The sequence below is a fragment of the Xyrauchen texanus genome, chromosome 26, assembly GCF_025860055.1.
Source record: "Xyrauchen texanus isolate HMW12.3.18 chromosome 26, RBS_HiC_50CHRs, whole genome shotgun sequence".
Taxonomy (NCBI): Eukaryota; Metazoa; Chordata; class Actinopteri; order Cypriniformes; family Catostomidae; genus Xyrauchen; species Xyrauchen texanus.
In genome coordinates, this window is record NC_068301.1 from 33,352,020 (window position 1) to 33,379,847 (window position 27,828).

The following is a 27,828-nucleotide window of genomic DNA, read 5'->3' on the forward strand; positions in this document are numbered from 1 at the left end:
GATAGCAGAGAACAGACTAGACACACGATTGTCACCTGGTGGCTGTCTCAAATGATGGACCGTGTCACAATTTGTACAGATGTAGCTGTTACTTGCATTGTCTTGTGCTTTCACTCGTGTGTGTGTGTGTGTGTGTGTGTGCATATAATAATGAGACCAGACGCCAGTATACAAACTCAAACTTGGCTGTTTATTTGCTGCTGTGATCTGTGTGTATATATCCTCGGTTTCAATTAATGGATTGTCCCATTAAATCATTCCTCTCAAGTCATGTGCAGACTGACAACATACACGTTAAACCAAAGCAGAAATTGAATGTCAGCGTTTCCAAGTAGGTATAAGGCCAGAGACCTCCAAATCGTGTTGGAATCTTCAAAAGAGGGCGATGTTACTCCAAAAGGAGGTTGTGCCACATCCAAAAGGGTTAAGGTTAGGGAAAGGGTAAGGTTAGGGGCTCCCTACATCTTTTATTGTGATTTGGAGCTCACGCCCCTTTTTGGAGCAATGCCTGTAGCTGTACCCAATAATTCTTCAAAATAAAAGTCCCAAATCGAATTAACAAATTTTGAAATGAACACGAAAACTTTTAGGATTTTTCACAATATGGTGAAACATATGCTTTTTACAACAAAATATGTATATATTTTTTTTTATTAATTAATTGAAGATTAATTTCAATATCTGTTCCATAGCTAATAAAACTACATGTATTATATACAGTCTATATGCAATTTGGAATAAAAGACAACATTGTTTATGACCTATGGGATAGATGGTCCTTTTTTTATTTCAATAAACTTACTTATTTTGGTGTAACCTTAAAACATGCATCATCTCAGATCACTTGGAGTACATTTCAGTCTGAGAATGACATATATGTTTGTAATCCATCTGTAATCTTTGGGCACAAACAGAGTTAAAAGTCATATCACCTGATGAGGGTCAGATGTCTGTCTGTGGGTGCGTGTGCACCTTACCTGCTGCTTACTGAAAGAGTCCACTAGTTCAAATGCCTCCATTTGTTTAAATGAGGACAAAGGTTATGTGATAGGAAAGACCAAACACACGCAAAAATGTCATCTGTCAGTATAACGGAGCACTTTCTGTGACCTCAAGACTAGATGTGCTGAATCGGCCTCTTAGAATAGCAGACATGAGACATCTTGCATAAGTTTGTTTGTCCCATAACAGAAGTTAAATTATTGTTGGGTAAAAATGTAAGGAAGATTCTCGGCTCTATACAAGTTAAGCTTTATTGACAGCATACCACCGAGAATAATTTTGACTCATCCCTCCGCTGGTAAAAACAAATAAAAAGTATGTCGCCTGTAAGTTGTCTTTTCATCAGTGCGACGTTACTTTATGACAATGTTGTGACAACTTGATACCATGGTCTCCAGATAATTTATACAATCACTTATTTTGTTGAGGCATAGGCTATGATATTTGGACCATATGGCAAATCTCTGCCAAAGGGAAATGTTCCACATCTGCCACGCATTTTACTTAAATTAATTGAAGTTCTCCTAATTGTTTTAATTTTGTGGAGACTTTCAAAACTATAGGCCATTTCAAGAGGCTTGTTTGAGATGCCAAACACTTTGCCTCAAAAGTAGAGGAGAGTAAATGGCTGCAGTCAGAGGAGTGAAATACGTTTTGTCAAGTCAATTCTCACATTTTGTAGTGGATCAGACTACGAGATAAAAGGCAGATATCGCGGGATTCACGTTCATATGCTCTTGCTGATAAAGTGGTTATCATTTAAATTCTGTTGCATTAAATTAAAATAAATATGATGAAAAAGACTCTCAATATACCTGATATTTAATTTTGCCAATAAGACGTGTCTTCCCATCCATTTTTAGTTTAATAAAGACACATATTTTAGATATTTCAGAAAATATGATAAAAATTACATATACTATAATAGAGATTGCACTGTCAGAGTGTTGGCCGGGAAATGTGTGGAATGGGCCGCGATAAGCTAAAATGAGCTGCCGCGTTATGCAGAACGGACCACAAAATGGTAACGTGATACACAGAAAAGGGCAGCGAACACCCCCCTTCCCCCCTCCACTCAAAAACTGCCGAACACCACCACCCACCACCGCATTGCCCTGTATGGAAACATCTTAACTTAGACTCCCCTTAAAGACCAATGAGGAGGAGTTCAAGGTTTTACAATCTAGGGAGGTGTTGCAATACCTAGAGTCAGCCGACCCAAAAGTCTCTGGTGCGGGGGTAGCAGTCAAGACCGGCAGGAAGGGGAGAGAAGAGGTAGCAGTGTATCAGGCAGAGTCACGACTACGCCATATACTCCTGGTGGGGACAGTGGCCAGGGGAAGATGGAAACTCATCCAGGATGAGGTGAGAGCAGCATTTGAAGAGGAGAGGGCCAGCAGAGTAGTGGGAATATGACAGAAAGGCATCTGGATGAGATGGGAACAAGTTGTGAAGAGAAAGATCACGTGTTCTGACCTCTGGAGGACCGAACCACACCATATCAAGTACCTGGTCCAGGCAGTCTACGATGTCCTCCCAAGTCCATCAGATCTGCAGCAGTGGAACCTGTTGTATTCACCGCATTGCCGTTTTTGCCCAAAGAAGGGGACCCTTGAGCACCTCCTGAGCTGTTGCCCAAGGGCACTCGGTGAAGGAAGGTATCGTTGGTGGCATGAACAGGTGCTCAAGACCATAGCAGAGGCCATCTGGAATTGCCATTTCTAGCAGCTGGAAATAGAATTTAGCAAAACTAGCAATTAGCTTTATCTTGCTGGAGAGAAGCCGAGTAAAACATCTAAAGTGGCTTTTATACACAGCTCAGGATTGGCACCTGATGGTGGAACTCAGAAGGCAACTTAAGGCCTGACATTGTGCTGGTGTCAGAGGGAACCACGAACGCGGTTCTGCTGGAGCTCACTTTGCCTTGGGAGGAGAATATGAAGGAGGCTTATGAAAGGAAGGTATAAAAATATGAGAGCATAGTCAGCGATTGCAATAGATATAAGGTTGGAGGGCAAGGTGCTTCCCAGTAGAGGTCGGGTGCAGAGGTTTCACTGGGAAGTCCCTCTGCAGGTCCTATACTGTACATGGCATCATGGGAGAGAAGAAGAGGAAAGCCATCAGAAACAGCACAGACAGCAAAGACAGCCTTGAGGTGGCTATGGATTAAGGGTTAGGGAATTGTGGAAAATCGCTTCTAGGGCAGAAGCTGAGGCCTGGTCAACCTCAGCTGGGTTGCCTGGGTGAGGGTGTCTGATGTTCGAAAGACCCAAAACACCAGGGCGTGCTGAGTGACTCCAGCCAAGTCTCCTAAGCAACCAAACTGGCCTGGTTGCTAGGGAGGATAGAATCACATGGGATAACCTCCTTGTGATCTCTATAATGGGGTTAGTTCTCGGTGGGGCGTGTGGTGAGTTGAGCGTGGATGCTGCGGTGGATGGCGTGAAGCCTCCATACGTGCTATGTCTCCTTGGCAACGTGCTCAACAAGCCATGTGATAAGATGCATGGGTTGACGGTCTCAGATGCGGAGACATCTGGGATTCGTCCTCCACCACCTGATTGAGGCGAGTCACTATGCCACCATGAAGATTTAAAAGCGCATTGGGAATTGGGCATTCCAAATTGGGTGAAAAAGGGGAAAAAATTCCCCTTGACTACATGAGTAGAATGCAATGAGAAACATTACATTTACATTTATGCATTTGGAAGGTGCTTTTTTCCAAAGCGACTTACAGTGCAATTATTACAGGGACAATCCCCCCGGAGCAACCTGGAGTTAAGTGCCTTGCTCAAGGACACAATGGTGGTGGCTGTGGGGATCTAACCAGCGACCTTCTGATTAACATCATACTAGCGACGTTGTTGGTACAATTTAATTTTCGAGAAACACTGTCTTTTAACACTGAAAAAGACAGACAAGATAATTAAGTAACTTTATCACACTATAGTCTCTTGCGAACATTTGTAATGTGTACGTCTTGTGGCTATACTTTTGAAACGGTATATGTGCATTTTTGAATGTTTATTGTACTTCCATTCTATGGGCATTAGTGTAAACACGATTTTTCCTTTGCTTACAAACTGATGGATGACTATTTTATGTGGCTATCAACAGTCACAGATGCAGTTAATTGAGATTAACATGTTGAATCCAAAACATTCCTTTACAACAAGCCCAGTATCAATTATTCAGAAAGAGACCCTGTCACAAGGTTATAATACAGTAGTTCTACATTTTTAATGTAGTTTTTATTTCCATTAACCACTACAAAATTATCAGTTTCTCTGGATTTATTATTTATAGGTATGTGCTTGATTAAAATGAACTATAAAGTTTATATAAAGTACTGACAACATTTCTCCCAAGTTCCAAATAAAACTATTGTCATTTAGAGCATTTATTTGCAGAAAATGACAACTGGTCAAAATAAAAAAAATCTCAAATTCAGACTTCGAATAATGCAAAGAATACAAGTTCATATTCATTTTTAAACAGCACAATACTAATGTTTTAACTTAGGAAGAGTTCAGAAATCAATATTTGGTGGAATAACGCTGATTTTCAATCACAGCTTTCTTGTGTCTTGACATGCTCTCTACCAGTCTTTCACATTGCTGTTGGGTGACGTTATGCCACTCCTGGTGCAAAAATTCAAGGAGCTCAGCTTTGTTTGATGGCTTGTGGCCATCCATCTTCCTCTTGATCACATTCCAGAGGTTTTCAGTGGGATTCAGGTCTGGAGATTTGGCTGGCCATGACAGGGTCTTGATCTGGTGGTCCTCCATCCACGTCTTGATTGACCTGGCATGGAGCATTGTCCTGCTGGAAAAAACAATCCTCAGAGTTGGGGAACATTGTCAAAGCAGAAGGAAACAAGTTTTTTTCCAGGTAATCTTGTACGTGGATTGATTCATGCATAATTCACAAAGACGAATCTGCCCGATTCCAGCCTTGATGAAGCACCCCAGATCAACACCAATCCTCCACTTGGTCATCTAATGGTTAGACGGAGACCTGGAGATGCCTTCAAGTCACACTGGGTGCCTGCTCTCGCACCCACTGTGAAATTTGGTGGTAGAGGTACATCTCTGTCTGGTAAGTAGCAGGCTGTGGAACTCACGCCCTGTTAATCTTTCTTAGCCGTGTCGACTAACGTCCACACTGGCTGAAAGAGCATACTCAGCGGCGGGCCAAACTGGTTCAGTATTCCACGTGATAACGGTACTCCAAGTTTTCCAAGCTAAGCTTCTCAATCAAATGGATGAGCAAGGCTACGATCCAGAGACGTACAAAGAGCTCCACACCACTACGGACTTAGCGCTGCGAGCCACGAAAGTCACTGCCCAGGCCATTGGCAAGTCAAAGCCACATCGGGCTGACCCTCACGGAAATGCGAGCGGGAAAAGGCGCTTTATTTGATGCTCTGGTGTCTCCAGCCGGCCTTTTCGGAGGCTCTGAATAGAATTGTATCGCATTATATCATGTTATGAACATACCAAATTGCTTTTCTTTCTGATATTATGATTCGCCACATTCTGATTAGTTCGGACCACACCACAGTATATATGTCACCATGACACGCTGGCCCACGTATGACCGGCGAAAGCAAGGATGCGCTTCCCCCGGTGCGCTTCCTTCATTCTGTCATCTGCAAAGTCTGAGTGGACATGGAACAGTTCTGTTAATTGCGTTGAATTGGCCCAATCAACAATGGTTTCTGGATGCACAATGAACAATGGTTACAGCTCGCCATGAAAATACCACTGAGGAGGGATCTCCTCTCTCAAGCGCAAGGCACAATCTGGCATCCCCAGCTCAAGCTATGGAACCTGCATGTGTGGCCCCTGAACTGAGCACGTTCAGACGCATTCAGTCATGAACACCAATTTACAGGCCATAGCGCTGTCCACGAGATTCCCTACACGCTAAAATGGAGTGTGTTCACTGATTAGTGTCTTTCAAATGGCAAAGACCCAGTAAACTGCCCCATACATGAAATTCTTTATTATATAAATATTTCTTCAAGAGCGATTAGGCACAGTACTTACCCTGTCAACGCTCAAAGTTTATGTGGCGACTATATCTGCGTATCACGTACCTGAAGCCAGTGCCATTATAGGCAAACATGATTTAACCATAAAGTTCCTTAGAGGAGCAAGACAATTAAATCCACCTCGGCCGGCTACAGTCCCGACTTGGGACATAACTTTGGTCCTAAAGCGCTTGCAGGGCCTTCATTCGAGACTTTGGACTATGTTGACCGCACTACTGCTGGCTCTGGCCTCGGTGGTCGGTGACTTACATGAACTATCAATTGAAAATTCATGTCTGGAGTTTGGCCCGGACTTCCAAAAGTCACAGTCAAACCCAGAAAAGTTTATGTGCCTATGTTTCTAACCATGCCCTTCAGAGCACAGGTGGTTCACCTTCAAGATTTCTTCCCTCCTCCATTTAATTCAGATGAGGAACAATCCTTCCATTTGTTATGCCCTGTGCAGGTGCTACACGCATACGTTGAGTGTATCTGCCACTTCAGACGGTCTGATCATCTCTTTGTGTGCTTTGGAGGATGCACGAAAGGAATGTCCATCTTCAAGCAAAGACTTTCTCACTGGATTGTTGATGCGATTGCCCTAGATTATGACTAGCAGGGTAAGAGCTGCCCAACTGGTGTTAAAGCACACACAACTAGAGTGGCCTCCTCATGGACATGGACGAACAGTGTGTCTTTACAAGACATACCGTATGTTTTGCAGCAAGATGGTATGGATCACAAATGTAAAGATGTTTCCAGTTATATAATTATCAATGTGAGTTTGACTCTAAGAAAGAAAGATCACTCTGCTAAGTCTGAGAAGTTTGTGGATTTCACTTTGATAGCTTTATATACAGTATTTGCTGCCCCCTTCCAGTCAAACTGAACAAGGCATTTCCTGTTTAGGCCTTCATTGGGTCAAGCTTGTGAAAACCGGCTCTTATTTAATGCCAAAGTTGGGAAAGTTTAAAATAAGTTAAGCTTTTTTAATATTTAGTTAAAAATTATGATCACTAAAAAAAAGTGCACTAAAGGGATAGTTCACCCAAAAATAAAGATTCTCTCATTAATTACTCACCCTCATGCCATCCCAATGTGTATGACTGACTTTCTTCAGCAGAACACAAATGGAGATTTTTATTACAAAATTTCGCTCTGTTGGTCCATACAATGCAAGTGAATGGTGCCAGAACTTAAAAGCTCTGAAAAACACATAAAGGTAGCATAACAAATTACTTGAATATAGAAGTTTTTCTCCCAAAACTATCATATCGCTTCTGAAGACATGGATTTAAACACTGGGCTCATATGGATTACCTTTATGCTGCCTTTATGTGCATTTTGGAGCTTCAAAGTTTTAGTGACCATACACTTGCACTGAATGGACATACGGAGCGGAAATATTCTTCAAAAAATCTTCATATGTGTTCTGCAGAAGGAAGAAAAGTCATACACATCTCGGATGGCAAGAGGGTGAGTAAATTATACACATTTAAATTTTTGGGTGAACTATTCCTTTAATTACATAACTTTCTAAATTAAGATGTATAATAAGTTAAAATAACCTTACTGTACATTCAATCAATTATTTCTGTCTAATTCATGCCTAACTAGTGCATTATTGTGGACCCTTAAAATAAATTATCAAGATTTAGATTTTGTAGTGAAATATGACCCAGACATGAAATTCACCCACTATCCATCTATCCTAATATTCCATGTTGATTGACAGTCATCAAAAACAACACATACAATTCAAGTGGCATCATCACAAGTTTATTATGTGACTTTATACAATAAAAATGAAAAAAGGAAAACAAAAAAAATAGGCTTTTTTTTTTTTTTATAAAAATAACTTTCAGAAGTACATGACTGAAAGCTAAATGTGGTATGGTGGGAGGCTAGCTCTGGGTGGGAACTCAGTGCCTAGATAGAGAAAAATAAAAACCCCAATACAACTGGCCAATAATGCCAGCTCACTGTCAGTAACATGAGAAAAACATTAACACCTTGTGGTCATCGTTAGATGAGAACAAATCACTTTAAAAATGCATCACAAATCCCCATAGCATCTGCATAATCACATCTCACAACAGGATTATCTGACATATCATGTGACAAATAATGTGCTACCTTGCAAAGGAACAGTTCACCCAAAAACAAATTTCTACTTACTGGTGCACTATTACTTTAATAATGATGTCTCTGTAAACAAACAGTAAACTGGAACATTAAATGAGAGAACAAAATGAACAAATATCACAAAACAAAAGTAACTGATGTTATGTTTCATAAATGGCTAAGGTTCATGGCTAAATAATTTAAATTACACAAACATTGGAAGAGCTTAACATTTCTGGAAGGGAAAAAGCCACAAAAACATTGTTTAACAACAGAAATGCCTGAGGTAAGATTCAGCCTTTTATTGATGTGGTCAATGAATATGCAGTTGGAAAGCAGGAAGTGACCTCTGGATCTAAATACATTAAACAAATACAAATGAGAGGATGGGACTTGGTCGGCTTACAAAACAAATACAAAGTGGTTATTCTTTCAAACAATATTGCATATCTCTGGGATGTTTTAATTCATAGGTTATGTGAGCGACAGAGTATCTCAGTTTCTCAAGTCCAGCAAATGAATGCCTAAAGCTTTTAGATGTAGAAAAAGAATGCAATGGGCAGACAGGGTGAAGTGATTCCAGGTCAATGAGGTGTCCAGAGGTGTGTGACGCTCAAAGCTGTCCTCTCATATGCCAACAGGGAAAAAAACAAGATTGAATAAACAAAAAACAAGGGGCTGTATATAAACGTATGGGGTGTTTTTTTTGGTCGGCAGACAGACTGAGGGTCCAGACTGGTTGAATTGGTAACTAGAATGTGGTGATGGTCCCAGTGTTTTAAAAGATCTTTTTCTTTTTGTTCTTTTCCAAGGTCCTTTCGGATTGAAGAGCAAATGAGAAAAAGAGAAATTAGTAGGGAGGAAAAAAAACATTAATAGTATCAATAACAATTATAACAGTCATGGACAATCAATAGACACATGTGTATTTGTGTGTGTGTGAGAAAGTCAGATAATGGCTCTGTTTGAAACCCTGTTGAGCTGCCTTACTCTATGATGTCTACATAGGTAGCTACCTTCAAAGTCAGCATCCTAACCCAAATGGAACCTCTTTAGTGACTGAATGGAGACGCTCGTCATAAACAGCAGTTCTATTGTTTCTCTATTCTTGCCATCTCCTTGTGGACCTTTTTTCCTTTGTGATCTCTCGTTTCCATTTTTGGGGGGTTTTTATTGTTGTTATAGAGTGAAAATGTACACCTTGCTGCAGAAGGTAGCCACTGTTCCTGGTGACCAAACATTATCCCTCCCTCTGCTCCCTGACGTAATCGGTTCAGCAAGCTATTGGGGCCACTGTGTAACCCGATTTTCTAGTCTGGAAAGGCCTTTACGGTGGTGGAAACATATGGAGCATACACTGGCCCAGGAATCCACCCTTGGACAATGTAGGTGGAAAAGGCCTAACAGTGTTTTAAAACATGACAACAAGCAGTGTTGATCTGCCCTATCATCCACACTGACAATCAAGTCAGTGCTCACTGGGAGATCATAAGGTTCATTAGCCTGAATCATAAAACTCAAAGTCATTCGTTTGGGAATCGCACTACACTTGTCACACTGTATGTTTTGTGCTGTTGATTCAATAGAGGGTTGCAGTGATGCTGAATGGTAGTGCAGGAAACACTCTCTGTGTACTTTCGTACACGACTGAGAAATGTTAATGCAATTGAAAGTCATGAAAATCATTCGGTTCTGGTCTAAAAAATTATTCAGGCTTCTGAATAAGAAATTACACACCAGCTTTAAGGCAGTGTAAATTAGCTGCCTTCTGTTTAAAACAGCCTTTCGCATCGGGAATGTGCCAATTATGCATAAAAACGTTCCCTCGCTAGGCAGCTCACTAGGTTTTGGAACAGAACTGGTGTGGTACCTGGAAGCGTCCAGTTTCTGCTGCTCCAGCAGGCGTTGTTGAGCCTCCCAGTTGATCTTCTCGTCCTCAAACTGACGTCTCTTCTCCTCCAGCTCCTTGTGCTGAGCCTCCAGATTCTTCTTCATCTGTTCATGACGACGCTGCAGCTAAACAGAACAAAACAACACCAGAAGACTCACCATGGAATACTAGAATACTTCTTTCCTACTGTGTAGAATATACTGTAAACTGCATACTTTGTTTTAAAAAGTAGTTAAACAGTACGTTATATGCACTGAGAATCGCAGGGTTCAAGAATTGGCTTGAATAAGTTTGAGTGAAAGATGTGTGGGTGCTCGTATTGTATCGCATCATATCGTATCATGAAATGTATCATTACATGCCTAATATATATATATATATATATATATATATATATATATATATATATATATATATATATATATATACACACACACATGTATGTGTTATCCACTTAAACATCAAAATAGAGAGAGAAAAACAATTATTTCCATGTATTTTTTTTTGGCAAAATGTGCATATTTGCAAATATAAAAATAAAGGTATATAAAACACTTTTGTCCCGTCTGTCTTTGTTTAATGTTTGTCTATCTTTATGCTTAAATGTATTGTATATTGTCATCTTTTCATCCCAGTGTCAAAGGCAAATTGACATTTTATGGCAAATTTAATGGATAATTGTAAACAAAACTAAACTAATCTACCCAAGGAGAAGTTGGAAACAGGACAGGAAAAATAAATAAATAAATAAAAACAATACATTTACTAGATTTTTGCTGATGTGCTAAGAACATTAACTATAATAACACATCTAAAACAGATTCATCTCACAGAGAAATCGGAAACGATATGTTGACTTTTCTTTAGCTAAAGTCGGCCCGTGATCACGAAATGTGAAACACTGCCCCAGTTGTCAAAAGCGGTTTAAGTGTTGTTGGCCGTATGGGAACATGTGAGCTCCATTTTCCGGATGTAATGTCCACAGAGGGGCGCCAAAAGCTAGTTGTGAAGAGAGCTGTTTTCAGCTATACGGCTGCAATCCAGTGAAGAGGAATGCATATTTTATAAACTGAACCCCCAACCCAAACCCCAAACCTAAACCTAACAATCAGTGAAGACAAAATGTTGTCTAATGTTATCAGGAAAAATGCAACCTCTACATGTGCTCATCACCGATTATGCGAAAGTGATTACTTCCTGGTTTCAAAGCGGGATCTTAACCAGGGTCTCCCATGCTGCTGACGCAACCACAGCAGAAGGTAAACATGCTGGAACTACATCCTATGATGAGAAAAAGCATGTTTCTCCGTTGAAAGCCTTTTAAAAGTAGCTGTTTTTTGACAAAATGTTTTGTTTTCCAAGAAACATTTATGTCAGAATTATTAAATTATACATTTTCCAGTGACAGCTTGTTTTGAAGGGTTCTTAAAAGCTTGAAATGGACTTATAATTGTCCCTATCTGCTGCAATTGAAAAATGATGAGTCACGTGACAAACCATCCTGGAACTGAGCACCCATGAACAAAAACGGTAGCTGCCAGATTATGCACTTCCGTGGAACCCTGCGTTAGGAGAGCACTCCGATAGAGTTAAATTGGGATGCTAACAGATAGCTGTGCACTGTATAGAGTATTATGCCATTTCAAACATAGCCCAAGCTCTGACACATATGAGGTACATATATTTGCACAAATGATAACCAGTAAGATGAGTTATGATAGAAGTCATTTGTTGAGACAAATACTTGAAGGTTAAATAAATGTGTACCGCCACAGCAAAGAACAAAGTACTCACATTTCCAAAACATAATCAAGGATCATGTTTTAAGTGTTGGGTATGTGTGTGTGTGTGTGTGTGTGTGTTTTACCTCTGCCTCAGACTCTTTGAGTTTCTGGATCTTCTCTTTGACCTTCATCTCAAACACCTGCTCCATCTCCATCTCCATCTTCTTCATCTTTGTCACATGCTCTCTTCTTTCCTCCTCCATTTGTGCCAGGGGGCTCCTACATTCACGAACACACACACAAATGCAAAAAAACACATTCATTAGATTGTCATAAAGAGCGACTTTAGAAACATAAATACACCTGTGAGGCAGGAAAGGAGCATGAAGGAAACAGGACACCCTGGTGTGAAAGGCTTTAGGACCCAGAGCAGTGGAACTGTCCGACGAGTGAGTGTTAGTAAGCTGAATAGCAGCTGTGTTAGTGTGCCACTGCAAGTTTAACACTGCTCAAGTAGCACAGGGACTCACAGAGCCCTGGGTTTCATTGGTTTTCATTAAATTAAAGACTTACCATAACTAGTCAATAAATACAGATAATCTAGAGCTGGATTAATTAAGGCCTGTTCACACCAAATCAGATTTGAATAAATGGCACCACAGTTCTTAGATATTTTTTGCACAAAACTGTGAGTCCAATGTTAAGTTTTAGGCAAAACAAGTACTCACATAAAGCAAAACCAAACGAAAACACACACACACACACACACACACACACACACACACACACACACACACACACACACACACACACACACACACAAAGTACTCGCATAAAGCAAAACCAAACGAAACACACACACACACACACACACACACAAAGCTAATCAAAAAGACAAAGTACTCACATAAAGCAAAACCAAACGAAAACACACACAAAGCTAAACAAAAAGACAAAGTATTTTTAAGACACAAATAAAAACAAACCAAACAAAAAAACACACAAGCAAAAAAATAACTTCTGAAGGGGTTCTCAGATAAGCCATTAAATTGTAACATCTTGTCGTGCTGAAAATACGAACTTAGTGTGAACAGGCCTACACACATGCCAGGCATCATCCAAAACAGATTACAATGGAAACCTGCCCTGAATTGCTAATCCCATTAGTAACATTTATTCACTTAAGAAACCCTTTAATTACGTAGCATGAGTGTCATTAAATTCACTTCATTAAGGAGGACATATAAGGCATGTATAAAGACCTACACCACAGAGTTCCTAACACTGGACACAAAGCTGGAACTGTAGATACAGACATTAAGGAACATCTGAAAAGATGCAGGACTCTGAATGTGGACAGACACAGAGGAGGAGGGAGAAACTGAACAGAGGAAAGTACGAGGCAAATGTGAACTTGTGCATGACACTTACATGCCTTCACCTGTGTCAAATCTAAAATCAAGAGAACACATACACTTAGCATGCTCACACTGTACAATGTGTTAAAGAAAAACAACGTTAGCAGCAGAATTTGTGTTTGGTTAAAGGTGCTGTAAGTGATTTGCTTTATTAAATTACATTCAGAAAACATTCTTATTACCTGTCAGATATAATTGAAATGTGTCATGAAATATACTACACCAGTCTCTGTGACAGCCCTAAGCCCGGCAAACAGCGGGGGTAAAGATAAGTTGGAGGCAGTCAGATCGTTTCCTTAGCCAATCAGAAGACTTTCCTGCATGTCAATCACTCTGCACATTAACATGGCCCCACCGCTCCATCTGTCCCCATACAACGGTTTCCAAGTGTGTCTGTGCGTCTTTGGAGTGTGGGGTTTTGGAACGAGGGCGCATAGCTAAATCAATGGCTAAGTCTGATGGAAATTCCAGAATGACTAAAATTGTTTAAAGCACCTTTAAGATGGGGACTCTTCAGCATGTGAGGGGGATTGTGAATGGTTGGTTAGCGTGCGTTTGGACTATATTTGAGTGAAGGGTTAGTAACAGCTCTGTGCTGAGGGTGAACAGCTTCATTGCCTTTAGTGTTTTAGTGTATGTCATTCGGGCTGTGAGGTTAGGGGTTACGACCTTGTTACTCTGATCCATTGCCTCCATATAACAAACAGACATGAAAACATGATGATCTACTTCATGTATTGTTAACTGACATCAGAAAGCAGAATTGGTCATGTTTATGGATGCCTATTTACAGTATATTCTTGGATTTTGATTAATGGAACAGAAAAAGACACACAAACAACTCACTTCGTGAGCTGTCCTTTGTTCTTGTTGTTGTCTACCCCGTTGTAGGTGACAGCAGCCAACTTCCTGCTGCGGTAGTTCTCATAATGCACATTGTTGGTTACGTCCTTCAGGTCCTGCATGTGAGTTCTGATGGGGTGGAAAAATAAATGGATAAATAACAGATTCATATCTTAGCCTGTACACAAAGAGCCGATTATTAGAGTCTGTCAAATATGGATGCTGGGATGGTCTGACCAGGTAAATTGACTGATCAGGGGTCAGTTTGAAAGAGTTACGTGAATTCCAGCTCACTCATCTGGTATTAGTTTAGGTGAAAAAAATCAGCTACGTACCTGATGAGCATGTTTCGAAGGATTGTGAAGTCACAGTGTTCGCCATTCTCCACTAGAAACAGAGAAGATGATGATATTTACAGCATCACAAACAAAGTGTCTTAAGATGCAAAACGACACTACAATGTGCAGACAACTTTCTCATCAGGAAGTTGTATCAAGCCAATATACATAGGATGAACACCATTTAAAATATTATCCATCCCAAATAATCATACATTGACAATAGCATGATGAAGGACCCTCAAGGTTTAATATTTCCAGTAGGGTTGCCACGGTGTACGGTGTTACTGGTTTTACTCGGTTCAAGGGACAACACCGGTGTGAAATGTTACACCGGGTAAAAGCAGAAACATTGTAAATGGAACATCCAATATCAATATCAATAGCCTAACGAATAGAATAGCCTTAAATAAAGAATAGTTGTTTAATGAAGAGTTTGTGACCCATGATAAATGAACATAAATAATGCATTGAATGTCAGATGTTCTTTACCAACGGATCAAATTCCACAGGCAGCAAAATATGTGCACTGATGGAAGACTTAAAACAGAAGTTTAATTGCAGGTAGTGAATATAATGTGCATGGTGAGTAACTGCAAGACGTCTCTGATTCGGAATGACACAAGAAATACTGCTAAACACACAGATGTGCGCTTCAAGAAACACACTTTATTATATTTTTAAGAACAGATGACAGAAAAGCAGTCTATACAAGAACAGTATCGTCTATGAGAATGCTGCAAATGACCTCAGACCATCTCAGCTCAGGAGGTGCTCGGAGTTCAGTTTGCTTTATTTCCACAGAGCAGTTCATTGTGACCAACTCTGCAGGGTCATGTTATGTATAGCCTATACATCTGTGAATAAATCATAAAATAATATAAAAACACGTTCACCTCGAACCATCATTTATATTTCATGATTATTATCATCGTGTTTACATTTAGAGCTTGTAAACAAGTTCTTAGTTTTTAGATCTTAATATGTATTAGTAATTTTCCACCTGTTGTCATAGATGGATACTTGTGTGATGGTAAATGGAAAGGTGGTTATATATATAATTTTTTTTTTACCACTTTGTTTTTATCGATCATCCATACTTTGACTAACAATCTACCTTACAATCCATTTACATGAGGATTTTTTGCAATGCTTCTTTGATGGTGTAACAAAATGCATTAGAAAGGTATTATATTTGTATTAATCCATTCTTAGCACTATAGCGCTGTCATCATAGTATGCACTTTACATACTTCTATTGAGGCATTTATTAAGCATTGCTCTGCTAACTGAAAAAGTAATACAAAAACTGTCCAGCAGGTGGCATCAGAGCTGGCACTGACTTGTGTCCCATGCTGTGTATGTCAATAATCAGATGAATGGAGCAGACTCAGCCCTTCTTCCTAACCACATGCAAACTGTGAGCTCATCCATCCATCCATCCATCCTTTCTAACTACCCATCTACCTACCCATCCATCTACCTACTTATCCATCTACCTACTTATCCATCCATCTTCCTCCCATCACATATTCATCTACCTTTCTACCTATATATTTACCCCTATGCCTATTTTATCAATCCATCCCTCCATCCTAACTACCCATCTACCACCCAATCCATTTACTAATTCATCATTCTATCTATCCATTTCCCTATCCATCTACCTTTCTACCCATCTATTTACCTATTTTACCAATCCATTCATACATTTATCCATTCATCCATCCATCATTCCATACATTTATTTATTTATTCATTCAACCATCCTTTCTAGCTACCAATCTATTTACCATCTGTTCATCTTTCTATCTATCCATCCATCTCCCTCCCCATCCATTTCCCTATCCATCTACTTACCTATTTTACCAATCCATTCATACATTTATCCATTCATCCATCCATCATTCCATACATTTATTTATTTATTCAACCATTCTTTCTAGCTACCCATCTACCTACCAATCTATTTACCATCTGTTCATCTTTCTATCTATCCATCCATCTCCCTCCCCATCCATTTACATATCCATCTACCTTTCAACCTATCTATATACCATCTGCCTATGTTACCAATCCATCCATCCATCCTTCCAGCCATCCTTTCTAACTACCCATCTACCTACCTATCCATTTACTAATACATCTTTTTTTCTATCCATCCATCCATCTCCCTACCCATCCATTTACCTATCCATATACATTTCTACCTATCAATTTAACTATCTGCCTATTTTACTGATCCATCCATCCTTTCTAGCTACCCATCTACCAACCAATCCATTTACTAATCCATCTGTTCATATTTCTATCTATCCAACCATCTCCCTCCCCATCCATTAACCTATCCAGCTAACTTTCTACCGATCTATTTACCTATCTGCCTATTTTTTCCAGATCTATCAATCCATCCATCCATCCTTACTACCATCTACCTACCTATCATTTACTAATCAATCAGTTAATCTTTCTATCAATCTACCTCCCTCCCCATCCATTTACCTATATATCCATCAATCCATCCATCCATTTATCTATCCATCCATCATTTCTAACTACCCATTTCCAAACCAATCCATTTACCTATCCATCTATCTTTCTACCTATCTATTAACCTATCTTCCTTTACCATTCTATCCATCCATCCTTTCTAACAACCCATATTCCTTCCAATCCATTTACTAATCCATCTGTTCATCTTTCTATCGATCCATCCATCCCACCTTTCTACTTTTCTGCCTACCTGACAAACACAGTGGCTACTATGACTCTAAACTTGGACACTGCCCCGTGCTCTGAGTTCAGGTCACTGAGAGGATTAGGATGAAACAAGTCTGGTGTTATCACAGGTCAAGTGTTCCAGAAAAGAAGAGCAGATCTGGACTGACATCAGCTCCAACAAACCGTTTTAGTAAACCCTCTGGACGCAACAGGAACATTTACAGGAAGTGCAAACATGATCTGACAGCTATTACAGTGATTGGAATAGAGTGAGCAGAAGTTAATAGGAGTAACATCACAGCAAGTATCCTGAGCTTCTGCTTAAAGTGCATGAGTATCATATATCTGTGGACCTTAATCTTCAAAGCTTCATTTATGGCTCCAGCAGAGCTCATATTTCAAACTGTATGTTTACAGCGCTTCAAGTGACACGCCCTACAGGAAAAACATCAAAAGACACACACTTCCTGTTTGCAGATCTGCAGGCTCACTAACCGCCCAACCCACTGCACACCCTAGAGTCATCATCACATGACCTTAAATACACTGTGAACACAATCATCTTATAATGCCTTTATAAATCTCTTAATGGCTTCTTTTGTGTCAAGTCCTTTATTTATATCACTAGGACTTTAGTTCAGACCTGAAATCTTCCATTACTTTAGCACATCAAGAACAATACCTTTTTCCTTCCAGCGTGTATTCATCAACAAACTTCTTGTGAGAATGCCAGCCATGCTATTTAAAGTGATACTTCAACCAAAAATGAAAATTATGAATTTTCATGTAAAGTTAAACTTTTAATTAAGAAAAAATGACAGTGCACCTTTAACAATCATCTGGTTTTTCACTGTCACGAGTCTTTCTTGAATGGATTTACTGGAGGCTAAACATCATCTGGTGAATGTGTCACAAGTAAAGACTTCTTGTAAAGTTTCTGATAAGGCTGTTTTTTATAGACTTGATGACTCCAGTTAAAATAAGATGCTTAACTTTGTTCTAGAGGAACACACATCACTTAGACTCTGCATCAGTGTGGCATGGGAAAGATCTGCTGTATAACAGAGTACAACAACACCCTGAGGGCCTGTATTAACCTACAAACACACTCAGTGACCTTTCACCCCTTACCTTCTGCCACACCCCAGGGGTACTGCCTTCCCCGTACACGCTTCCCATTGACCTCTATGATGGTGTTGCTGCCCACCACAGCCAGAGGCAGACGGTCCTGAAGGGCACAAAATCACACATATTAATATTTACAAACATAACATGCAAAAATGTTCAGAATCAGATTCAGGCAGCTGATATTGACTCATAGTTGATGTGTGTGTGTCTGTATGACCCATTTTCCATGTGGGGCAAAATTTGGGAGCCAATATTTGATCAGTTAATGCTCTGCGAGTGTGGACTGCGATTCAACTTTGAAAAAAGCAAGTAAACACTGCAAAATTTCAGAAGTGACAATTGCTCTTAAACTTGGGAATGAATCCACTAAACGACTGTTCCAAAAGTCACAACCAAATTGCAATGGTTGACATAGCAACATTTATGTTTTGGCACATGACTTCAGAATGGCTACCTGCATGTTGGTTATACCATGTGGTGATATATCATGTATACCATATTAATAATATTTTAAAACAAAACTTTTTTCAGAGAAAATAAATACAATTTCAGATACATTATTTTTTTCCCTTTTTGACACAGGAAGGCACAAAGAGACCTAACAAATGTGTTTTACCTAATTAATGTTTTTTTTCCATCAGGGTTTCCATACTAAATATAGTCTGCATGTGCTGGGCGCTTCACATTGAATGTGTGCTCTGCTCTGTCATCTATGACAACACGTACAGATGCTCACAATGTGGAGTTGTGCTTATGAGGATCGGCTAGCTTTATACATTTACTTAGAAGCATGCAGCACATGCAGACAGTTTATTTATTTAAATCAGAGCCTCTCACATTTTATTAATCACTTTAGGACATATCACGATTCATGTGTGATCATTTTATGTGCGAGTCGTGTGTCAGTCAGACACTGTGCAGGTATCAATCCAGTCAGTGATCAGTACTACTGGTATTGCAGAAACACTGGTATAGTTACATCTTTTATGTTTTACTATCAAATTAGTACCGAAGTACTGGTACTTTTGACATCCCTAAAGACCTTATTAACAGCAGCACCATCTTTGATTTTTGACTGGAATGACAACGAGGCTGTGAGGGATAGACTTACAAAAACATTTTTAACAACTGTACAACCCATTGAAGAGACTGTATCATTCCGCTGATGAAAAATGTAAATAATATCTTTCCTAGACATTTCAATGAACAAAAAACTCCAGACAATGATGAGCTGCGGAAAATAAGATGCAATTTTGGAACTTTCTGAAAGCTTTATACAGTGCATGTCATTGAAGATATGGTAAGTCTATCCCTCACAGCCTCATTTTCATTCCCGTCAAAAATCAAAGATGGCGCTATACTGTGATTAAGGTCTATTTGGCAGCATTTTGTTTTTGTTCTTTCAGCTGCTGTTTTTGAACAGCATTCTCTCTCTCAAGTGCTATGTTGCCCTGAGATTGCAGGGCTGGTGGGAGCAACTGGTAGCAAAAATTTGCAATGTTGTCAAGACACAACTGTTTTTTGTTATGCTCCACATCTCAGATGAGCAGTCAGTCAGCATCTAAAAGAAAGGCGTGACTGCACTAACAACCTGTTTAGTAAATGTGGTTGTCACTCCTGAACATAGTAGAATTCAGTGTGTGCAATTAATCAGCTGTGGAGAACACACACAAACCTTGATCTTCTTCACTATCTTGCTCTCCTCCTCCTCATCTGTCTCTGGGAACTCATAGACTTTGATCTTGTGTTCCTGGATCTCTCTCATTATCTGGGAAAAAAGAAAACCAAAAGACAGAGTGAGGCAAGAAGAATAAAAATAGTTCTGACATGTAAAAAAAAAAAAAGAAGATGTTATAGCAGCTTGTTATCTCCCAGCAGACTCTTTAGACTCTCAGCGTCACCGGTTTGCGATTGCAACTTTCATGTAAAGTGGAGATCTGCTCCCAAAATAGTCAGCGAACAGATGTATGTCCTCTTATAATGCGTTTTCACTACAGACAATGTATTCAGCAACACTTAAACAATGTTACAGCTGCTTTAGAAATGTTAAACTATCCCACATGGATCGTTTTAAACAAAGGGAATGCTTTTAGGATGGTGTGATGTGTGACATAACTCCAGAGTTTCAATGCAAGGTCAATCAATATCCAACTAAATGGAGAGAGAAAGCTTTTCATGCAACTGCCTTTGTAACAAATTTACCTTAAAGGTGACATATCATGGATAACCAGTGTTTAGTCTTACTAAAATACACTAAAACCAATTTAATTGTAAGGGTCAGAGAGGATGAAATACAGTCATGTAAAATTAAATTAGGACATTTTTTGTGGACCTCAGCGTACAAAAGGAAATGGAACAAAAGTGTGAAATATGGCCCCTTTAAACAAACAGAGTTTATTTTTTTAAACATGAACACTCTCACCTGCTTCTTGAACTGTTGGCACTCCTCTGGAGTCATTGTGTCTGCTTTAGCTATGAGCGGGATGATGTTCACTTTTTCATGTAAATGTTTCATGAACTCAATATCCAGTGGTTTCAGTCTGACAGAGAGAGAGAGAGAATGCAAGGGTTTAAGGTTTCAAATTCAACTCGGAGCATGAGTCCAAAAACAGCCCCACAGGTCTCTACACAACAGTAGTGAGGTATCACATTCATACTGCTGTTTGGCAGCTTGGCTTGTAGTAAAGTTACATGTGCTGTGAAGAGCAATAAATAAATGGCAGGAAATGAGTCTGCTCACACAGTGTGTCTTTAAAGGACTTATTCATTACACACATATATACACATATGCACACACATTGCATTCTTTTCAGCAGTTTCTTTTTGGTCTTCATCCAAATACAGGCAAATCAAAGGAATAATTATTCCAAACTACATACATTTTTTTTTTTTATTAAACACTCATTGTATATGGGTTATTTCTGACTGAAGTAAAGAATACTTTCCATATACACATAGTTCTTTTCATTGGAACCAAACGATGACCAAACCATTTCATAACAAAATAAAATAGAAAATTCACTTTTGTAAATAACCGTTTAAGAGAAATAAAAAGTTAAAACAAACTGTTCCTTCCATTGGCTTAATGGGTCAATTTCGACCCTTATGGGAAGAACCAGCTGTGACATTTTACCTTCAGATTTTCTGGATGTTATATGGCTTTAAACAGTTTTTTGTACATCTATGAATCAAATTTGACCTACACTTTTTTCAAATGTTCTCAAATTTAACCCATAGCCCCACCTGCTCTACTGGGTACTGCATCTTTCATAAAAATTGCAGACTTCCCCCCCAAATGGGGTTTGTGCACACATACACGTCCACACACTGTATATATATATATAAATTTTTTTTTACAGTTTTGAACAGGTAATATGTTACATAATAAGTGTACTTACTTTATTTTATATAATAGGATACAATAGGGCCAAAGGCCTCCAAAGGGAAAAACACCAACTAAATATAATTGTCACCTAAAACATTAGATGGAAAAAATAACCATTACAGCATCTTCCTAAACCCCTCTAACACTGCATCAAATTGTTTGACGTTAGTGGAAGGAATGGAGTGGTTGCAATGGACAGGCAAAGTGGGCCCATTTTGACTGCTGGAAAAGTCAATAGAGATTCACTTACTTAAATTGCAACTCTAAAACTTACACTGCTGATTTTCTACAAGCAGAAAAAATCTGAAATTGTTGTGGTATAGTTAAAATATTATAAAATGACAAAAGTGATTGAAATAAATTTAAATTGAGACATCCTTGGACAATGTTTGCAAAGTTTTTAAACAAATTTTATTATTATTAAAAAATTGTTACTCCATTAATATTCAGTATTTTGGTAACGGTTTATCTTATGTCTGTTCTGTCCAATACATGAAACTTGAATTTGCTTAACTGGACACAAGGAGCCAGGTGTTGTTTGATAAAGTCAGCTTTAACTGATGTGGAAAATGAGCGATGGAGGTTTGTGCTTCTAGTAACATGTGATTTAATATGAACGTATGAAAACTTTTGAAACACTTGACTGAAATGTTTCACATGATCTTAAAAATCTTTTGATCTGAAGGCGTTTTGTAGACACAAATATAATTGTGCCACCATATTAATTTATTTAATTAATAAACTAAAATTTAACAATAATAAAAAAAAAACGGTTTTGAAATTGATGACTTGGACCAAACAATAAAGAAAAGCAGCCAATAAGTGCCCAACATAGATGGGAACTCCTTCAATACTGTTTAAAAAGCATCCCAGGGTGGGGTGATCAATCAATTTGGACAACATGGGGTGGAAAGTGACATCACGCACCTCAAACACCACAAATCAGTATAAACGCAGCACAAACTAATGGTAGCCTATAGTTTTGGAAATGATTTATTGGGGTGCCAACTTCACGGAGGTTAGAAACCTGTAGTAGCTCTGTGATTGGCCGTGCTCCGTTTGACTTTTCTGAAACCCTCGACCTTTCCCTTTTCAACCCGGAAGCTTGACCTCTGGCCTACTTTCTGTAAGATTTGAATTTCTGCATTTTGGATTTTAGAATATTGAATTTCTTCTTCAGCTGTAATTTTATTATCAGAATATTTACAGCTAATTTCACCTCTAAACAAATTCAGAACACAAAATTTGTTTAAATTACAAATCTATAAAATACAATTCAAATAATTCAATTTTGTTAAATGCCACATGTCTAAAATTCAAAATTATGAAATTAAAATTCAAAACTATAAAATATGCCATGGAAAATTCTATTTTGTTAAATGCCATAGATACCGATGTCCAGGCGTTTTTAGATGGTTTCCCTCTCACCATGTAAGCGAACATAATACCGGGAGTTCCAGAAACAAGAAAGATAAAAAGGCGCCTTTTCAGCACGATGGATGGAATGTCCATTTGAGTGAATCTGCTCTGCATGAGAGAAGATTAAGGTTACAGATGTTTAATGATTGAGCTGTATTAATCTATATATAATACAAAATAATGCTATGGGGGAATATAATCCTAATGTCAAATGTCATGTCTGTTCATCAGTAAATCTATGGCCATCATTATTTAACTGGATAAGCATGCACTTCTATTAAAAATGTATTTTTGAAGAGAATATTTTAGATGTAATCAACACTATTTTAGAAAATGTCAATATTAATTTAAAATATTTTAAAAGTATTTAATCAGTGACAATGTGAAGGCATATGTAACATAATTCTGTATTTTCAGCTAAGCAGAATCTTTAATATTTCCATTTGGTGTCACCATTGTCCTGTGCTGGTCTGATCTCTAATGGATCATTTAACACTTTAATGAACAGTACTTTTAGTTGTTTTACTAGTAAAAGAAAGGAACTGTGTTGCAAATGTCTTAAAACTAATAATAATAATAAAAAATGATCTCTTACCTTCTTGATTCAGACTTTGTTTAAAGTATTGTGAACTGAACCTAATCGTGAATTCAGTATTGTGAACCGAACCAAACAGTGAGGCAAGTGAATCGTTACACCCCTAACCAGCACCACTCACATTTTCTTCAGAAAATATAAACACTTGTTCAAATAATCAATGCACAATATTATTATATCATTTTCCAATGGAGACTATACTCTGGATATTTATCTTTACTTTTCACCAGGATGAGTTTGGCAGTTTCAGAGGAAGGATTAGTGATTTTTGGCTCTGAGAAACACACATAGACACACACAAATAAAAATGACACTTATGGTTCACTATCTTCTTAGTGTTTCTTGCTGCATGTGTTATAAATATAGATAAAGTTTAAGAGTTGGGAATTCATAAACAGGCACATGGCAAAAGACCCAAACTCTGTTTTAGGTCATGTTTTGTCTTTTGACCGCTGGATGACTCTGAGACTTTACTTATAACAACATAAGTAATCGGAGGATGCTTAAGACTGAAACTGTTGCTGACAGTTGCTGCAATAAATCCTGATGTCCTTGGCATCACTTTAGAGCATACAGAAATGCCTCCCATAGCAAAAACATTCATGCCAGAACTGCAGAAAATTTGAGTGTGTGTGTTTATAAAGAAACAGTTCACCCAAAAATCCCCCTCATGTTGTTACAAACCCATCTGACTTTCTTATCAGACAGAATGTTCAGTCTCAGCCACCATTCACTTACTTTGCATGAAAGGAATCAATGAAAGTGAAAGGTGACAGAGGCTATCAGTCCCTAACATTATGTCAAGTCATACAAAGTTTAGAACAACAAAGTGTATAAATGATGAAAGAATTCGAAATTTTTGGGTGAGCTATCCCTTGAATGCTTGAACCGGAGTACCTACCCATGTCCAGAGGGGGCGATGAAGTACAGACAGCAGTGTACTCTGCTGTCGGGCATCTGGCGTCTGTTCACGCGTGACTCTGCGTTGAGGTAATCCTCAAACTTGCTGTCGATATGATCTGTGACAGGCTGCCAGCTGCAGAACACACAACCAACCTTTAGTGTCAGTAACATGCCGTGAGAACTGTTATCTCTCTCACACACACACACAAACACACACACACACACACACACACACTACAGAGATTCTGAATGGAAAATACACAAATCATACCAGTTGCTGTTATCCACGGCATCTCCGAACCCTGGCGTGTCCACTATGGTGAGCAGCAGTTGAACTCCACCCTCTTTTATCAACACTTTAGACTGCTCCACCTGAGAAACCATGGCAACAATCCATCAATACACAATGAAATAACTATTAGCTAATAACTATTAGTAAAATCTTAAGGAATTTAATGATTCCGGTCCTTCGCGATTCTTTTAGTACTTTTGAGGAAGAAATATTTGGAAATAAGTTATTTTTGGATTTACTGCTCTCAGTTGGTCTGATTCAGTCTGAAGGCCTTGATATACTTCCAGAGAAAATCGTATTCGGTTTTCATTCAGGGGTAAAAATAAGTTCTAAACAGCTAAGCAACGGTATACTGTTTCTGAACATTCAGACACCCGCCACACCCCTGTGGGAGGCGTTTAGAAGTACATTTAAATATGTGACATTATGCCTCATTATATGAGCAGAATTCACACCACTCTATGATGATTTAAAGTAATATATACAGTACACAAATCTTGTCTTGTTTAGATTCTGGATTTGTGGCGCTAATGCACTAAAATGCTGTACAAGGCCATAGTATGCGGCAGTTTCATTCTGTTATTGAAACACTGATACAACTGCAAAGATAGGTTTATAAGAGTGTTAATGTGCAGAATAAAGACAAAAGAATGGTGATAGAGGCATATCTTACTTTGGGCAAATATGTGAATGGCTTTCACTGCAGATGACAAATAAGTGAATGAGCACTTATAAAATAATGCAAATAATGCAAAAACACTCTTTTTGGATTAATGATTATGATTTTCTAGACTTTGGGTTCCTTTAACAGTTGTCGAACATGCAGATTTATATAGACTAAGACATTTTCAGATAACTGAGGAGCCCTTTTCAAGATCTCAGTTGCATAAGGAAAAGCAAACATTTTCCTGCTCTTTGTATAAGCAAGAACAGTGAGTAATAGGGATGTTCCGATATAACGGTTCCACTATTACCCGCAATTAAAAACGTCATGTTAACTCAATCGTAAAGTCTATGGTTAAAAACCATGAAATGTTTTATTTTATTTAATTGTGAGAAAAATATTATTTAATATAATAATAATGATAATAATATTCATTAATTCATTGTAAGCTTTACTGTTTATAGTCAAAATTGACTGACCATAGGAAATGAATAGGAAAGACTAAAACACAGAGCAATTTCTTATTTATGTGTCAAATTCAATCTATAAACCAGCCACAATGCAGAACAAACACAAACAGAAGAACAGGTGAGTCCATTTTTACTTCAGGGAAGAAGAAACGTTCAAATTTCTTTAAAGAAAATTATTATGCCCCTTTTTACAAGATGTAATATACTGTAAGTCTAAGGTGTCCCCAGAATCTGTCTGTGAAGATTCAGCTAAAAATACCCCACGGATCATTTATTATACCATGTTATAAATGCCTCTTTTTGGGTGGAATCAAAAACACGCTGATTTCACGTGTGTCTATTTTAATGCAAATGAGCTGCTGCTCCACGCCCCCTTTCTGGAAGAGGGCTGTCTCTTTACAGCTCGTGTTTAGGTTACTACAGCAACAACAAATCAGAACCTATATGACTGACAGCGTAAACACCAGAGTTCAGGCAGGGCTGGGAAGAGAAATCGGCCTGGGATTTTACATAGCAACTATCGCGCCACCGTTTTGTGGTCCGTTCTGCATAACGCGGAGGCTCATTTTAGCTTAACATGGCCCATTCGGACCATTTCACGGCCGACCCACCGGCCCGCTCAGTTCTCTCGATGGCCAGTCAGACCCTGATCGGCCCCAAAGTGCGTCGGCCCACCGGGAAAATGCCCGGTATGCCAGTCCAGCTTGTCCACGGCATCTTCAGTGGCTCTGATGCCAGGAGTACATGAAGACACTTATGTTCACTTTTACAGCCAACAACAGAACACTTAACATGCTTATGAAGACAAGACATTATTCTTCTCACTGTAGCTTCTCCAGCACGGGAATTATAAATTATGGACTCTGTGTAGATAACTCAGGGGAGGATCTATGATAATAGGGTGGAGTCCATCACCAGTCGTGGGTGTGGCCTGCTCTAACGTGATGTCACTTTAGAGCAGAATGAAAACCATTCATTTTGACACACTGTTTTTGATTAAAAGAAATACAAGAAAGAGGAGTGGGTGGACTTAACATTGTAGGGTGGTTGTGTACACACACTGCTGACTCACATTTACGTAACCATGTAAAAGTGAATTTTGCATAATAGGCCCCTTTAAAAATAAATAGTTACACCAGTACTGTTTCCGGTGAAAAATGACCATGAACAGTAAACAAGTGACCCTTCTTGATCAGAATAGGAGGGTAAAAGGGAAGAATTTAGAGTTTCACATTTTCTGAATGTTTAAGCATGCTGTGGTTTTGTGTGCAATTACAACCAGCGTAGTTGCTTCTTAAATCATCCTCTTTATTTAAATCATTGCTTGTGTACAAATTCACCGCATTAAAAAATAAATCTTAATTTTAGTCATTAATGGACTTTAAATCACCTGCTGTAAGCAATCATGTTCCCGTTATTATTCATAGTCCACAGGTTTATTTGTAAAGTGTTGTGGAGAGTATTTTTATGGAGTCTGTTGTCAATTAATTTTGTCTGACAGACACAAAGACAGATTGCTTTAATAAACTGTTGCAAAAGAAAAACCTGTTGAATGACATGAACTACGTGTTGCACAGCCCCAATAAACTTAGCATTATGCACTTTTAAAGCCAATTAAAGCACTCTGGTTACATTGAGTTGCATCATTCTGCGCCTTGGATGCCAAAAAGCGGTATTGTTGGAGCGTCTCTTATTATATACCTTCTATTTATTTGTTGTGTATTTATCAGCTTTCCTGTCGTAGGGCTGTGCTTAGCACCCATATATTCCCAAGAACACACATCCACTAACATGTTCAATTGTAATATGATATTACTTTTTCCTCAGAGCTGTTGCATAATAAGAAAATTAGCAACTATTCGTAAAACTGGTTAGC

General features: G+C 38.7%; 1 protein-coding gene across 3 annotated transcripts in view; it reads right to left on the bottom strand.

The window, feature by feature from the left end:
- Nucleotides 1-7,805: 7,805 nt before the first annotated feature.
- The window catches only part of LOC127619593 (septin-7), a 234,466-nt gene continuing 214,443 nt past the window's right edge, over nt 7,806-27,828 (bottom strand). For 2 of the 3 annotated variants that reach the window (XM_052092481.1, XM_052092479.1), the window contains exons 4-14: nt 24,798-24,898; nt 24,525-24,659; nt 20,647-20,764; nt 19,900-19,992; nt 18,228-18,324; nt 14,373-14,424; nt 14,041-14,166; nt 13,208-13,228; nt 11,920-12,055; nt 10,032-10,177; nt 7,806-8,976 (exon numbers count right to left, since the gene is read on the bottom strand). In XM_052092481.1, the coding sequence (XP_051948441.1) occupies nt 8,940-8,976; nt 10,032-10,177; nt 11,920-12,055; nt 13,208-13,228; nt 14,041-14,166; nt 14,373-14,424; nt 18,228-18,324; nt 19,900-19,992; nt 20,647-20,764; nt 24,525-24,659; nt 24,798-24,898 (1,062 nt within the window). In that variant the 3' untranslated portion in view covers nt 7,806-8,939. The remainder of the gene's footprint in view (nt 8,977-10,031; nt 10,178-11,919; nt 12,056-13,207; nt 13,229-14,040; nt 14,167-14,372; nt 14,425-18,227; nt 18,325-19,899; nt 19,993-20,646; nt 20,765-24,524; nt 24,660-24,797; nt 24,899-27,828) is intronic. The other variant, XM_052092480.1, reaches the window with a different exon arrangement.